Below are 13,895 nucleotides of genomic sequence, written 5' to 3'. Positions count from 1 at the left end.
ATCTGCTATTAAAAACTTCAAGTGCTGAAAATGGACTTTAGGGACACTTGACTCTGCAAGGGGATGCATTTAAATATAGTATAGATCTTAATTTTCCCTTGAAACACAGGAGTGGTATGGCAAAAAAATTCACAATACTGATTCAGTTCCCGTTAAAATTGCTTTAAAAAATCTTACTACATTATAAAGGATCTTATCATAAGTGTGTTAGGATGAAACAAGAGGAAAATGTAGTACCCAAAGCACAACGCTATAAACAAACAAAGTTCAACACAAATATTTGTATATCTCTCCAAGAATTGCTGCATACAACTACAAAAAAGATTCGCCCGGTTGTCCAACTCTAGTTTGAAAACGGTAATAAAATCAACCGAGTCTTACATTAGTAACAATCTAAACCTAACTCACCATAGGATGCAATGGTTGGCACATGTTGCTTCCATGTGCCCCTCTCTCTCTCTCTCTCTCTACGAGCGCGAATTCAGTTCAGCTGTTCAGGGTGTGTTTAGTTCACGCCAAAATTAGAAGTTTGATTGAAATTAAAACGATGTGATGGAAAAATTAGAAATTTGTGTGTAGGAAAATTTCAATGTAATAGAAAAGTTGAAAGTTTAAAGAAAAAGTTGGTAACTAAACCGGGCCTCAAAGTTGCGGCAGATTCAGAGAAAATCGCCATCCATTTGTAATATGCGCCTGCTTCTTCTTGGCATGTTTCGTTCAGATTCTGAGCTGGTTGATGCAATTCCAAAGCGAAAAAGAGGCCCACCCGTGACATCAAACTGAATGTCCGAATATGCACTCCATCGAAAGAAGAGGATAAGAACAAAGAACACGGCTTCAATCAATCATACATTTGATACTCCTACATAGGAGTACGTACACACATCGAGCTGGCTTTTCTCCACATCTGCTTCAGAGTTCAGAGCTTGAGATTTCATTATTGTTGCTGGATTCAGAGTTTCAGATCCTGGATTTCGTGATTAGGAGTTAGAATATTGGTAGATTTCGTGATTAGGAGTAGAATATTGGTAGGACCGTGATGCTACAGTTTACAATGAAAAGTACGTGCGTGTTTATTCTATTCTATAGTTCTAATATGGGGATAAAATAACGGCCTGTAGTCGCGATTGCTCAACAACCATTGCCGACTGTTTGATGATTCTGAATCCATAGCTCAAATTACACACTACTACAGTACAGAAGAGGGGAGATAGATATGGCACATGAATCCTTGCAATCAGCTCTGAAATTGCAGGCCTGCAGTGTTTACAGTGAAATGATTAGTGCCCTCTAAACTCAACTCAACTGGAATCACAACACCTGACAGATCCAGGAAGCAGTGGCCAAACATAGGACAACCAAGCATGGATGAAGATATGACAGACCAAAGTATCAAATGGGGCAACCAATCATCACTTCATCAGGCATAGAACCAGCAGGGAACAAATGCACCACAGCCCAATACTGCCTTTTCAGTTTTCAGCATAAATGTCCACACCACAAGTATATGCACACATGTTAGCCAACAGTGGACAGGCACGATGATCCAGCAAAAGAGAGAACATATGCTGCTGGCCCAAAAGAGACTTGATCCTCCAGGCACTTAAAGATAGGGACTCTTTCCATTTCCTTTTCCCTCCAATAAGCATGTTCAAATACAAAAGATACAGCTTTCTCGGAGTCTCAGGTCCCCCTCCACAACCTCCCCAGTGGGACAAATGATAAGCCACACACAGCATCATACAGAGAAAACTTGTGCCCACATATGATACCTATATGTTAGGTAACTAGAACAGAGCATTTTCCCTTCAGCATTTAGCAATTAGCATGACAATTCATACTGCCACCGTAGTTAGGGATCACTTATCACATAATCATACAAGTAGATAACTCGTTTGGACAGACAATGGAGGTACACCTGCCAAGATCATTCACAGCAGCAAACAAATCGGTTGTCGCTAACATATCTGAATTTTTACTAGTACATAACAGATAGCTTGTTTCTACACCAAAATGGCACTACAGTAATACCAACCCCTTTCCTCATGAACCACCAGCACCACCGCCTGGGCCCTCATTACCGCTAGCCGGTTTGCGGTTCAGGTATCTTATGACAGCATCCTCAACCCTGTTTCGTTGTGGAATGGAAAACAATTTATTAGTCAGCACATTGATATATGGTTTCAAGCAGGAAGTACAATGAGTAAAGCCTTAAGATTTGCTTGAGCTTACCATGGTTGATTATAGAAGTCTGCACGTCTTTCTCTTTCAATATTCCTATTTGCTTCTCCTGCGATCAGCTTCAAATCTTTACTCTGAGACGCTATCAGTGCATTGATGAACTCCACTGGGGACTGGCTGAAACCAAGGAAGAATGCCCTCCTCCTGCGGTGCTCATGGATCTTCTTGATCGAAGCAGATATCACCTCATCACATGCCTCAATGTCCTTGTGCTTCTCAGTGTTGGCAAGAAATGCAGACATCTCCTTCTGCAGAGGGAAAGGAACATCCACAATCACATCATAGCAAGCACTCGCATGCGCGCCATTCCCAGAGAGCTTAATCTTATGCTCCAAGTTGATGGGCGGCGGAGGAGAGAGATGCTGTGATATCTTCTGCGATAGCATCGCAAACCTCAGCTTATCCTCCCCAAAGACCTTCTTCAACTGTGGATCACACATAAAGAACGAAGGATCGGTTGGATTCTGCAGCTTCTTCGCTTTGATGTACTGCCAGAGGGCAGCAATCACCCTCGAACGAGTGTCCACCTCAACCCCGAGCACCTCCATCAGAGGCTGCGAGAGCTTGAACTTCTCAGGGTTATAGTTCATCTCCAGCCGGATATTCGCGGAGAACTCCTTATCCCCTTTCCTCTTCACCTCGAACCCTTCCTGTGGGGCGGCCGACCGCGCATTCTCCCAAATGATCAGCGGGTTCTCCGGGTACAGCGACGGGTCGAGCGCAATCGTCACCCTCTTGAAGAAGGACGAGAACTTGGGGTACACAGGGTTGTGCTTGGGCACGACGCTGGCGGGGTCCAGCTCGGCGCCGTCCTCGAGCACGCGGCCGATGATCTTGAGCGACCAGGTGGGCGGCTCGGCGTTCTTGGGCGGCGGGATGGTGCGCGGCGCCTGGTTGGCGAAGGTGTTGAACACGTAGATGCGGAGCGTGCGCTGCAGCGCGGGGGGTGACTTGAGCGCCTCCTGGATGTCCACCTTCTTGCGGTGCAGCGCGGCGTCGACGCGGGACTCGAACTCGAGCAGCTGAGTGTACAGTGCCGACTCCGGGAGCAGCGCGGCGACGCGGTCGGGGAGCTGCTTCTCGGGGAGCTTCCGCTTCTTGTTGCGCCGCGCGGCGGCCGGGGTGAGGTCGACGCCGCCGGCGGAGTTCGCCCCCACGGCGGCCGCGGCGGCAGCGGCCTTGTACGCCGCGGCCGCGGACGCGGCCGCGGCGGCGGCGGCGGCGGCGCCGCCCCCGGAGGAGGAGGAGCCCGGGGCGGGGGGCCGCGCGGGGGGCTTCTGGGGAGGGCGCTTGGCGGAGGCCGCGGCGGCGGCGGCGGCGGCAGCGGCCATAAGCGGGTTCTGCGGCGAGGCGGCGGCGCCCATGTGGATCTGGAAGGCCGGGTTGTGCTGGGGCGGGGTGTGGAAGAGGCCCTGGAAGGGGGAGCCCGCGAGGGAAGGCGGGCGGAGGTGGCCGAGCGGGGTCGCCGGGGAGCCGCCCTGCTGCTGCGGCTGGGGCGGGCGCGGCTGAGGGGTCGGCGTGGAGTTCGGGTTGGGGTTGCCGCCGGTGGCCATGGCGGCGGCGGCGAGGGAGAGGCGAGATCTGAATCGGGAGCTAGGGTTTGGGGGGGAGAGAGAGGGGGGGTGTGAAGCGAGCGAGGAAGGGAGGTTTCGGACTTTCGGGAGGAGAGAGAATGGAAGATAGGGGGTTGAGTTGGGTGTTGGGCTACCGTTTCTTATGGGCTGGGCTGTAACAGTTGAGCCTTCATGGGCTTCTAATTTTAGCTCCACATCGTCATCATCGTGCAAGTAGTGAAGAAAGATAAACCTTCACACCGTTTCTTCCTCCTCGCTCTCTCCCTTCATGAGGGGCGCCTCTCGGCGGCAGGCAGCGATGCGGTGGGAGGTGAAGGAGAGGCACTGACGGACAGCAGGCGGCGATGCAGGTGGCAGCATGGTGCCGCTCGGCGCCAGGCGGCGATGCGGCCGAAGGGGAGAGAGCGAGATAGAGAGAAGGGAGAGAGTGCAAGGAGAGAGAAGGGAGAGAGTGCAAGGAGTGAGGAGAGGATGACATGTGAGTCCTATATGTTGGCTCATAATAATTTTTTCTTAGTGTGTGAATGATAAATGGATCCCACATATATGTTTTTAACTCTAATACCATCTAAGCGACACGTCAACGTTATAGACCAAGTCAATGCTGCCATGTAGACGCAACGTCAGCGAAACCGCCCTCTAAAACCAAAGGAAGTCAAATTGGAACGGTTTTAATAGTTGAAGGGTCAAGATATTTGGTGTTGTGGTTCAAGGATACTATTGTCGAATGACAACTGTTTCACGTCGAAGGATATGGTAAACTCGATGAATTGTTGGAATAGTAAAACAATATATTGATTGGTAAAAATATTTTAGGATCACCCCATTACATGGCCTAGGGGGCTATTTATAGTCCTAGTATAGGCTCATACCCTCTAGGGTTTAGTTATAGGGGAATTTACATGATTACCCTTATGATAGGGATATTAAAATGGGTATACAAGGTTGGTTTGGTTTGTGGACCAAGTGGTGTTACAGCTCCCGCTAGAAGGCACCACGCCCCTTTTCCATTTTAAGGTACAAACATAAAGGGACTACCTCAAACTCGACTCAGTAGTATAGCCCCGATCGAGAGATGGTTTTGACCTCAATGCGGGTAGAGGTGAGATTGAAGTTGCCGAGTGCTCGCTTTATTTAGCTGTCGCAGCGCCCCTGTAAGTTCGAAAAAAGATCGTACTCAACAGGAACCTTAAGCGATAGGGCTGATTCTATAATGAAAAATGTCAATGCCAAATTTTGGCAAGTTTTGGCATGACTAATTTTGGTAAGGCAAAGTTGTGTTTGGATTGAAGCCAAAATAGCCTAAGTTCACTATTGAAATGGCCTATTTTCTTAGGCATGCCAAAATTTGGCTTCAAACCAAATAGACACTAAACACTATTGAAATTGCCAAATATTGGTAAGCCTAATTTAGGCCTCAAACCAAACCAGCCCACAGTGTCTTTTGTATTCCTGGGCCTAAGGCAATCTTCCTGGGCCGGCCCATTATTGGCGAAAGGCCTCCATGGTCCGTAGGGCCTCCCAAGCCTTTAGTCGAAAGTATCTTCTACTTCGGGCGATGGCATTATGCTTCGCCTTACGGCCTTCGCCCTTGGTGGATCTTCGGTTGATTGATGGGCTTGGTGGCGTACCCTTCGGTTTTTATTGCCTGGCTTCGCTTAGGCCTGATGGCGAACCCCTTAGTCTTCGTCATCCGGCTTCGCCCAAGGGCTGCGCCCCTTGGTTTCGCCTTTGGTGTCCATCTGGGATTTAGCCGATGTTTGATGGTTTAGACGGTTTCGGCAGGTCGGGCGAAGGCCCTCATGACATACCTCCAACAGAAACGAATCAGATTCAATCACTAGTTAAAGAAGCCAAAGTGAACTTATTCCTCGCAGCAATTCACATGAGAAAACTTAGGAACGGGCACTTTCGAAGAAAGCCAAATGTTATTTTCAGTTTTTTTTAAAAGAAAATAGTTTGGAGGCACAAGAACTCAATTTAGCCACCCTACATAATTTTCAAGTCTATTGCCCCTCCTAGTTCCACTCCAACAATTCTGATAATCTCATACTGCTGCACAAACCCTTTGTAGTCCCGATTTGCAACCCCCTTTAGTCCCGAGTAGCAAACCGGGGGTATGAATCTGGGATTAAAGATTGCTACCAACTGAGACTAAAGATGGTAGAGCCAGGTCCTGGTTGGTAGGGTTTTTTTTTCATTGTTTTTAACTCCTTGCATATTGATTTCACTACATCCCCAAATAATCCCAAATCGTGAAATCACTAAATCATCTCCAAATCACAGATCAAATACATCGTAAATTCTGAAAAAATTACATCATAAGTTCTAAAAAAAATCACAAATACATCAACATGTTCACATCACAGATCAAATACATCACAATTCTCAAACAAATTCATCACAAATTCTTCCTCCGGTCCGGCCGCCGTCGCTCCACCATCGCCGCCTCCCCTCCCACCGGATCTAACGGAGGGGAGGCCGCCGCCTCTCCAACCTGGCCGCCGCTTCTCCCGCCTGGCCGCCACTTCTTCTCTCGCCCGGACCCTGCTTCTTCCCCCGCCACCGAATACAACCTTCGTTTTTAAGTATCTATTTCGTTTGTTCTCCCTAACCTCTCCTCCCGAATACAACCTTCGTTCTTTTCACCATATTGATTTATCATACATACCATAGTTCTCGAACTACTACGATTTCTTCGAAAAGCTTTCTGCACTAGCATTGCTTGCATAACTTGTCTTAAGTATCTATTTCGTTTGTAACTTTGCACTATGTAATATTTATTTCATCCCTATAAGCAATTGTCTGTAATCTATCCAAATATTAATAAAGAACAGCTTCTAAGTTGTTGCCCTAAATTAGGCTACATATACAAATTACTCATAATTTAATGATTGGTTGTGCCCCTAAGACACTAACCACTACTTAAAAAAAAAGAATTTTTCATGTGGTCAAAACCCATTTTTCCGTGTGGTTGGACCACCCGTATGCCCTGAAAGTGTATGTGAAAATCGCTAATTTTTCATGTGGGTGGCGCATTCGCATGTGAAAATAGGAATTTTGCGTGCAGGTGCTTATGTTGTTCGCACACAAAAATAAAGATCATGAAAAAAAAATAAAACTCCAACAATCCCGTTCTTCATCGCCATCGCTCGGCCACCTCTCGTCATCGTCGCTGCTCATCGTCGTCACTGTCGCCGCCCACCCTACCTCCAAATCCACTTCTGTCACCCTCCCCATCTTCAAATCCGCCGCCACTGCCCTCTCCACCGCCATATCCGTTGCCACCGCGCCTCCATACCACCGCTGTCGTGCTCGTCGTCACCGCACTCCCGCCTTGCCTGCCTAAGCCTGCTCGAGCCCGCCACCGTGCTAATACCGTCTGTAAGTTCAAGTGCCTTAATTTGGTTTTGGTGATTAATGACAAATCTAACTATATGAGACTAACGTTTTTATGAGCCTTTCTTTGACTAGTCTCATTTGGATATGAAAATAAAAATGATGAGAGGTATGTATTAAACTTCACATATTCTAACTTGGTCTCTCTTGTGGATCCAAAATATAGTGTGAGCTCCCTCATTGATCTTGATTGATTATGTGCATATGTGTTCCTTTGTATCCATATGTATGTACACTTGAGGGGGAGCTTATTCTATATTTTGTTTATTATAAGATTTCTATCTTGATTTGAAATCATCTTTCATCTCATCTCTCTATATTGTTTATATCGGGTTATTATCCATCACCAAAGAGAGAAAAGATTGAAAGATCTTGGATTAAACAATTTGTGTAATTGTTACTTTGGTGATAGATGATAAACCGATGTTTATGGGATTAACCTCTCTTTTGCATAAGTTGTCTACTAGGTTATTTCCCGATAATGAGATGTGGAAGACTTGCATTCTTTTGTGATGGACCTTAATCATGACAAGGATGAAATGCATGGAGATAAAATGATATGTACCACTTCTTATCTCCTACTTTTTGATAGATTCATATATATGATTTCCATGTTATTGATATATAAGTGTGAGACTAATGTTTACTTGAGTCTTATCTTATTTAGTCTCATTTACATTGAGAACATGGAGATCATGAAGGTATATGTTTTATGTTGGTCTACATCATTACTACATATGCCTTCTCTATGTGTATAGGATAAACCCCCATTGGTCATTCTCTAATTATGCATACACTTGCATCTCTTGTATATTTATTTGTATGCATATATTTAGGGGGAGCAAATCCTATACATTTATTGTGCATGTTCTAGATCCATGTTGTTCACCTATTATTTATATCGAATCTTTGCACTTGAGCTTGCATACGAGTATATGACACTTGTGATGTTAATGAAAACTCAACAAACATATCCATATCTTTCATATGCAACCGGTTGGTCATCAAGTGAAGGATGACAACCGATTTGTTGAGACTAATGTTCTCCTTTGAAATGTGAAAAGGAATAGGTCCTACTATGATAAGGCTAATGGATGACACGATGGGTTAATGGTCACCAAGCCAAGGACATCGCCATGTTGGCAAGAATGAAATCAAGCTTGTGATAAGAAGAAAGTCTTGACAAATGATGGTAAATACCTTGGTATAAACATGGTTGAATCAAATGGTCACAAGTGTTGATCTCGACTCAAGCTTGACCCCAAGTTGGATGCGCAAGGCAAAGGTATAATGGAGCTAAGAATGTTTTCTTAGTCTTTTCCCGGTCTTGGTGTTTGGTGTAGACCGGATTTGCTAGATAGGCGCCATACTATCAAGAGGGGTCTATGAAGCGAGCTTGTGGATGATCTTGTGCCATATTAGTTCATATGCATGTAGGTGTATTTGGTGGGCTTGTCTAGCCTGTGGTGAGTTTTCTCAAGTCCTAAACAAAGAGAGATGTGGGCAAATCCTATAGGTTTGGGTAGCCTCATGTGGTTATGTCTGGTGGAGTATCCTTTGGAGTGTGAGCCCTTTCTCCCAGAGAAAAGTTGTGTTTCTTGGATGGATTGTTCATGGTTTGGATAGCCCTTTGAATAAGCTTTCCATAGAGTCCAAGAATGCCAAATTCCGAGACCCGAGTCAAGAGATATCGCTGTTTTACTAACGGTTGGTTGAGCTGAAAAGTGACCTGCGGTCTGATCGTGGGCCTTAGGCCGGTCTGACCGGGCCTGTTAGCCGGTCTGACTGGCGTGGTAAGGCCGGTCTGACTGGCCCACTGGTCTGTTGTACTGGTCTGGTTTTTGGTGGCGATACAGAGCCGCCAGAGCCGCAACCGGTCAGACCGAGCCGGCAGCGGTCTGACCGAGCCGTGGACGGTCTGACTGGCCACTACACTATGGTCAGACTGACCAGGTTGAGTGGGCTCAATGATTGCCCTGTAACGGCTAGTTACAAAGTAGTCCGGTCTGACCGGCCTCACAATGGCGGTCTGACCGGCAGAGCACAGAGTTGGGGATTTCGGTTTCAACGGCTAGTTTTGGTGGTTGGGGGTATATATATACCCACTCCCCAGCAACAAGGGTAAGGTTTTGGCACTCCATTGCATTATCTTGAACCCTTGCAAGAGCTCTCACACCCTTGTGCACTTAGTTTATCTAGTGAGGTGTTAAAGAGTGAGTTAAGCCAATCCAAGTGCATTGCTTCATTGTTATAGCTAGTGTGGCACTTGATCATCCTCGGCAAGCATCCTAGACTTGTTACTCTTGGAGGTTGCCGCCTCCTAGACGGCTTGTGTAGGTGTTGCCCGGTGACCTCTCCGAGGAGATTGTGGAGGAGGTCCGGCGCCGTTTGTGAGTGGTTTGGAGTTCACCACCTTCGGAGTGAAGGAAGAACTACCCCGAGTGATCGAGGCTTGGGTAGTCCTCTCCGTGGGCCGGCTCCCGCCTTGCCCACCCCTTGACAAAGGGGGCGTGCGGTGGCTTCGTGGTTGAGCGGTGGAGTTGGGCTCGCCTCAACGGGGATTAGGAAACCGGCGAGTTTCCGAACCTCGGTGAAAAATTCCTTGCCTCTTGTCTCATTTATTTGTTGCATTTACATTTGTGCTATTTACATTCATAGAGACATATTTGAGCCCATGTCACCTAGGTTTGCAAAACTTAACTTAGTTGCTTAGTTAACCTTGCACCTTACCTTGCCTAGCAACTTAGGTTAGTTTTGTTTAAGTGCCATTAAGTTTTAAAACCGCCTATTCACCCCCCTCTAGTCGGCCTCCTTGATCCTACACCGTCGCCAACCCTCCCCTTTGCCGTTGCCGCACTCCCGCAGGATCCGCCGCATCTACTCGAGCCCATCGTGTCGCGCCGCTCCAGCACTCCAGCATCCTGCTTAGCTCCTGTGCTCGCCACCGCACTCCTGCCATCGCCAACCCAAGCCCACCTTCAGAATGTGAGGAGGGGAGAAGTGGGAGAGGAAGGGAGATGTAACGCTCCGCTTTTCGTGAGGCGTTAAAAACTAGTTCGGCAAAATCCTATATGTGAAAATTTCGTTCTTTGTGTGAGAGTCTAAGTCGTGCCGTGGATCTCAATTCAAATCTCCATCGTTGTTCTCTCTCATCGCCAACAAAATCCTCCACCTCAAGATCCCAATTCCGATTCAACTATCCCAAAGGTGAATCGCATCCTTTGAATCCCCGCCAAATAATTGTCCCCATCCTAAAAATATCAAATTCCCTTTTTGAATCCCGTTGTTGACTCCTCCCTGTTTCCCTGAGTCCAAGTAATCAAATTCGAAATTCAAATTCCAAATCTCAAAACCTTGCCAAATATTCGCCCGACTCCAAAGATATCCAAATTCCATTTCCAAGCCCCAATTCTCTCCAAATTCAATCTCTCTGTCAAAAGTCTATTTTGTGTCCCTCGGATTTTTGTGGGCCGATTCCCTCCTTCGGCCCATCTCCTCTCAACCCGGTTCTCTCCTCTCGGCCGCTCCTCCTCCTCCCCGCCCGCGCGCTGCACGCGTCGGGAGAGAGAGGCAGCGCCTCTCTTCTTTCTCTCTCCTTCCTCGCTCTCTCTCTGTTTCCTTTCTCTCTCTCCTCTCGCCGCGCTATGCGCCGTCACCGTGATTTGATTTCCGCCACCGCCTTTGAAATCCCGCCGCCACCATCCAAACCTCCACCGCCTTCGCTCGTTCCCGCGCGCGCTCGCGCGTGGCCGACCGCCTGGTCGCCGATGCGTCAAGCCCTAGCACCGCCTGTGCCCGCGCTGCCACCCGGTCCCGCCATCCTGCGCGCGTGCTTCCAAATCTCGGAGGCAGAGACCCCCCCTTTCCTTCCCTCTTCCTCCCAAATTGGCAAAGGCAAGCTCCCCTTTCCACCGCCCTCCTCCACCCTTTCCCTCTCTCTTCCCCTTGTCCCCCTGTGCTAGGAGGCAGAGTCGCCGACGTCGCTCTGCCGCGCCCATGCCTCCACCACAACCGTGCCAGCACGCCGCTCCCACCTTGACCGCGCCAAATTGCTCCTCCCGCTCTCGTGACCCGATTTTTCGCCGTCCGATCCACCGCCTTCGCCGCCCATCACATCCACGCTGTCGCCGCTTCCGCACCGCCCACGAAACCGCCGCACCGCCTATGAGCGCTAGCCGAGCACCATCTTCCTATAAAAGCCCAACCCCGCGGCCCTTATCTATCCCCTTGGTCCCGTGCTCCTGGGAACGGAGTGCCGTCGCCTCCTCGTCGCCGGCCGCCGCCGCCGCGACCGAGACGTCGCTGGACCGCCACCGGTCTGCCCCATCACCACCTCTCCCTCCCTTCTTCCCCGGCCGCGCCCCCTCGGTGCCGCGCCGCCCCGCCATCGCGTCTACCTCGCCGCGACGCCATCCGTCCGCCGACGCCATTCCCGCTCGTCGGTGAGCTCCCGGTCCAAGTCCTCTCGTCTACATCCTCTAGCGACTCCTAAACAGCACTGGGACATGGTAGTTTGTGCGTTCGTCACGCCGATGCTCTGCTTCCGCGGCCGCCGTGCGCAGTCGCGCGCTACCGCCGGTCGGTCCCGCGCCGAATCCCGTCGCCATCACCCTCCCCGCGTCCCTAGCAGCCTCCCCGGGACGTCGCCTTGGCCGCTCCCCTCCTCTCCCCCCTTTTCGCCGCGTCGCCCCGCCGTCGCGTCCACCTCGCCGTCGCCATGACCCCCTAGGCTAGCTCGTCGCCACCCGTTGCTTGAAACGAGTTCCCGGAGCCATGTAGAAGCTCCTTCCCCGGTGAATTGGACTCCCGTTGCCCCGGCGAGTTTTCCCCTTTTCTCCGCCGGCGATGGCCGCCGCCGCAATCCGCCGCCGTCGGCCCTTCTCTCGCCGATTCCTTGCGCCGCGACCCTCCCCGTGTCCCCTTGAACCTTCCCAGGCTGCCGCCCTAGTCGCCGGCCTCCCAAACCGCTCCCGCGCCATGCCGCCCCTTCCGCCGCCGCATAGCGCCGCCGCGAGTTCGAACACGGCGACCATCGGGTCCCGCGTCACCGCGTGCGCGTCGCAACACCATACCGGTTCGGCTAAGCCCGAGCCCGCGCGCCCTTCGCTCTTTTCGCGCGCGGCCACGTCGGCGTGCCGGCGAGATTGGTCGCCGCCGCCAGCCGTCGTCGTTCCTTCCCCAGCTAATCCGCTCTGTTGAATTGTTTCCCCTTGACCTCCTCTATCCGCCGGTGTCCACCTCTCTCTCCCTCCCACCGCCGTTCGCCGGATTGCGTCGCTCGCCGCCGGCCGTCCGATGCCATTCCCGGCCTCCTCTCCCTTCCCCATCCGACGTGGCGTCCACGTGGATGCCACCTCAGCCGCCCGGCCCCGCGGAGACCGGTCAAAGGTTTCCCGGTCCTCCAATCCATCGCGCCGCCTTGCGTGCACCCGGCCCGCGTGAGCCGTGTCGCTGCCTTGTGGGTCCCACCTTGCGCCCGGCACGGTGGACCGCGTCCACCGGCTTGCGTCGCATAGGCCACGCCTCGCTCGGCCTTGGGCCGCCTCCCTCCCGCGCGCCGGCCCGCTTGCCTCGGCCGCGCCGCAAATGCCCTGGGCCGCGCCCTCTTCACTCGGCCCAAGTCTAATATACATCCCTCCTTGATTTCCCTTCCAAAAAGGGATTTAATAAATCCTTTTTCCTTTGTTCCACAAATCAATTCCTTATTCCAAAATTCTATGAATCATTTTCCCTTGGTCCTGCTTGTCAGTGAAATTCAATAATATTCTTGAGAATATTATTTCTATAAATTCCATAGACCATTTCTCATCTTCTAGAAATTCCGATTAAACTTCCAAAATTCATATCTCCTCGACCGCTCGTCCGATTGACTCCGTTCCACTTCCAGTATTTCCATAAAATTGAGATCTATCTAATGGCACTATTATTTAGTCTAAATAGGATCTTTCTTTTGGTCTTTTGTTTAGGTTTTTGATTGCTTGCGTATAGTTGCGGTTACCGGATTTTCGTCGATCGCGGGTTTTCTCGAAGATTCGTGAAGCTTCATGAAGACCTTGAGCAAGGCAAGTCACCCTTTGACCAATTGCTCCTATAATTGGAAAATCATTATTATTTTGTTTGCAACTTGCATTATTAGAATCACACACTCAACTTGCTTGGCCTCAGTATGCGTGCCAAACCGATGGACCTACCCAGTAGTCGCACTAATTCCTGTAGATTGTACTACCCTGATTTCCTTGTCGCTCCACCCTTGTGGTACTTCAGTATCCGTGTTCTCTGAGCGCGTATACCAACTATTCCACATACACCGTTGTCTGTCGAAAATTTGGGAAATGGGTTTGAGAAGCCTTGAAAACCCGACATGTGGCGTCGGTGTGTTTGAAAACAAAATAAATTGTGAAAACTCGCAATGCGGGGGTTGTGCCTGTGTGGCACTGTCCCGTATTCGCATATAAGTACCGATTCCTGTGGGAAATTCATCCGAGCATATAACAAGTGCGACCACACGGGTGCAATGGGACGCCCCTGGCTGAGTAAATAGCAAACCAAGGAAGCCTTGATGCCAAGAGACATGTGGATTCAACGGGGTGGTGTCGGGGAGAACCCTCGGGCTTCCTGGCACAGTATGGTCTGGGACCTAATCTGGTGTTGGTCTGGGACCCCTCTCGTTGGCATATGGTG

General features: G+C 50.0%; 1 protein-coding gene across 1 annotated transcript; it reads right to left on the bottom strand.

Annotated features, from left to right (window-relative positions):
• Nucleotides 1–1,779: 1,779 nt before the first annotated feature.
• Nucleotides 1,780–3,843, bottom strand: LOC4335638 (SWI/SNF complex component SNF12 homolog). Its single transcript, XM_066309233.1, has 2 exons — nt 2,233–3,843; nt 1,780–2,128 (listed from the first exon to the last, which is right to left on the bottom strand). The coding sequence occupies exons 1-2, from the start codon at nt 3,792–3,794 to the stop codon at nt 2,044–2,046; spliced, it is 1,647 nt and encodes a 548-aa protein (XP_066165330.1). The 5' UTR covers nt 3,795–3,843; the 3' UTR covers nt 1,780–2,043.
• Nucleotides 3,844–13,895: the final 10,052 nt, after the last annotated feature.

The sequence above is a fragment of the Oryza sativa genome, chromosome 4, assembly GCF_034140825.1.
Source record: "Oryza sativa Japonica Group chromosome 4, ASM3414082v1".
Taxonomy (NCBI): domain Eukaryota; kingdom Viridiplantae; phylum Streptophyta; class Magnoliopsida; order Poales; family Poaceae; genus Oryza; species Oryza sativa.
Note: the sequence above shows the minus strand (reverse complement) of the source record. Positions and strands in the feature narration are given on the sequence as shown.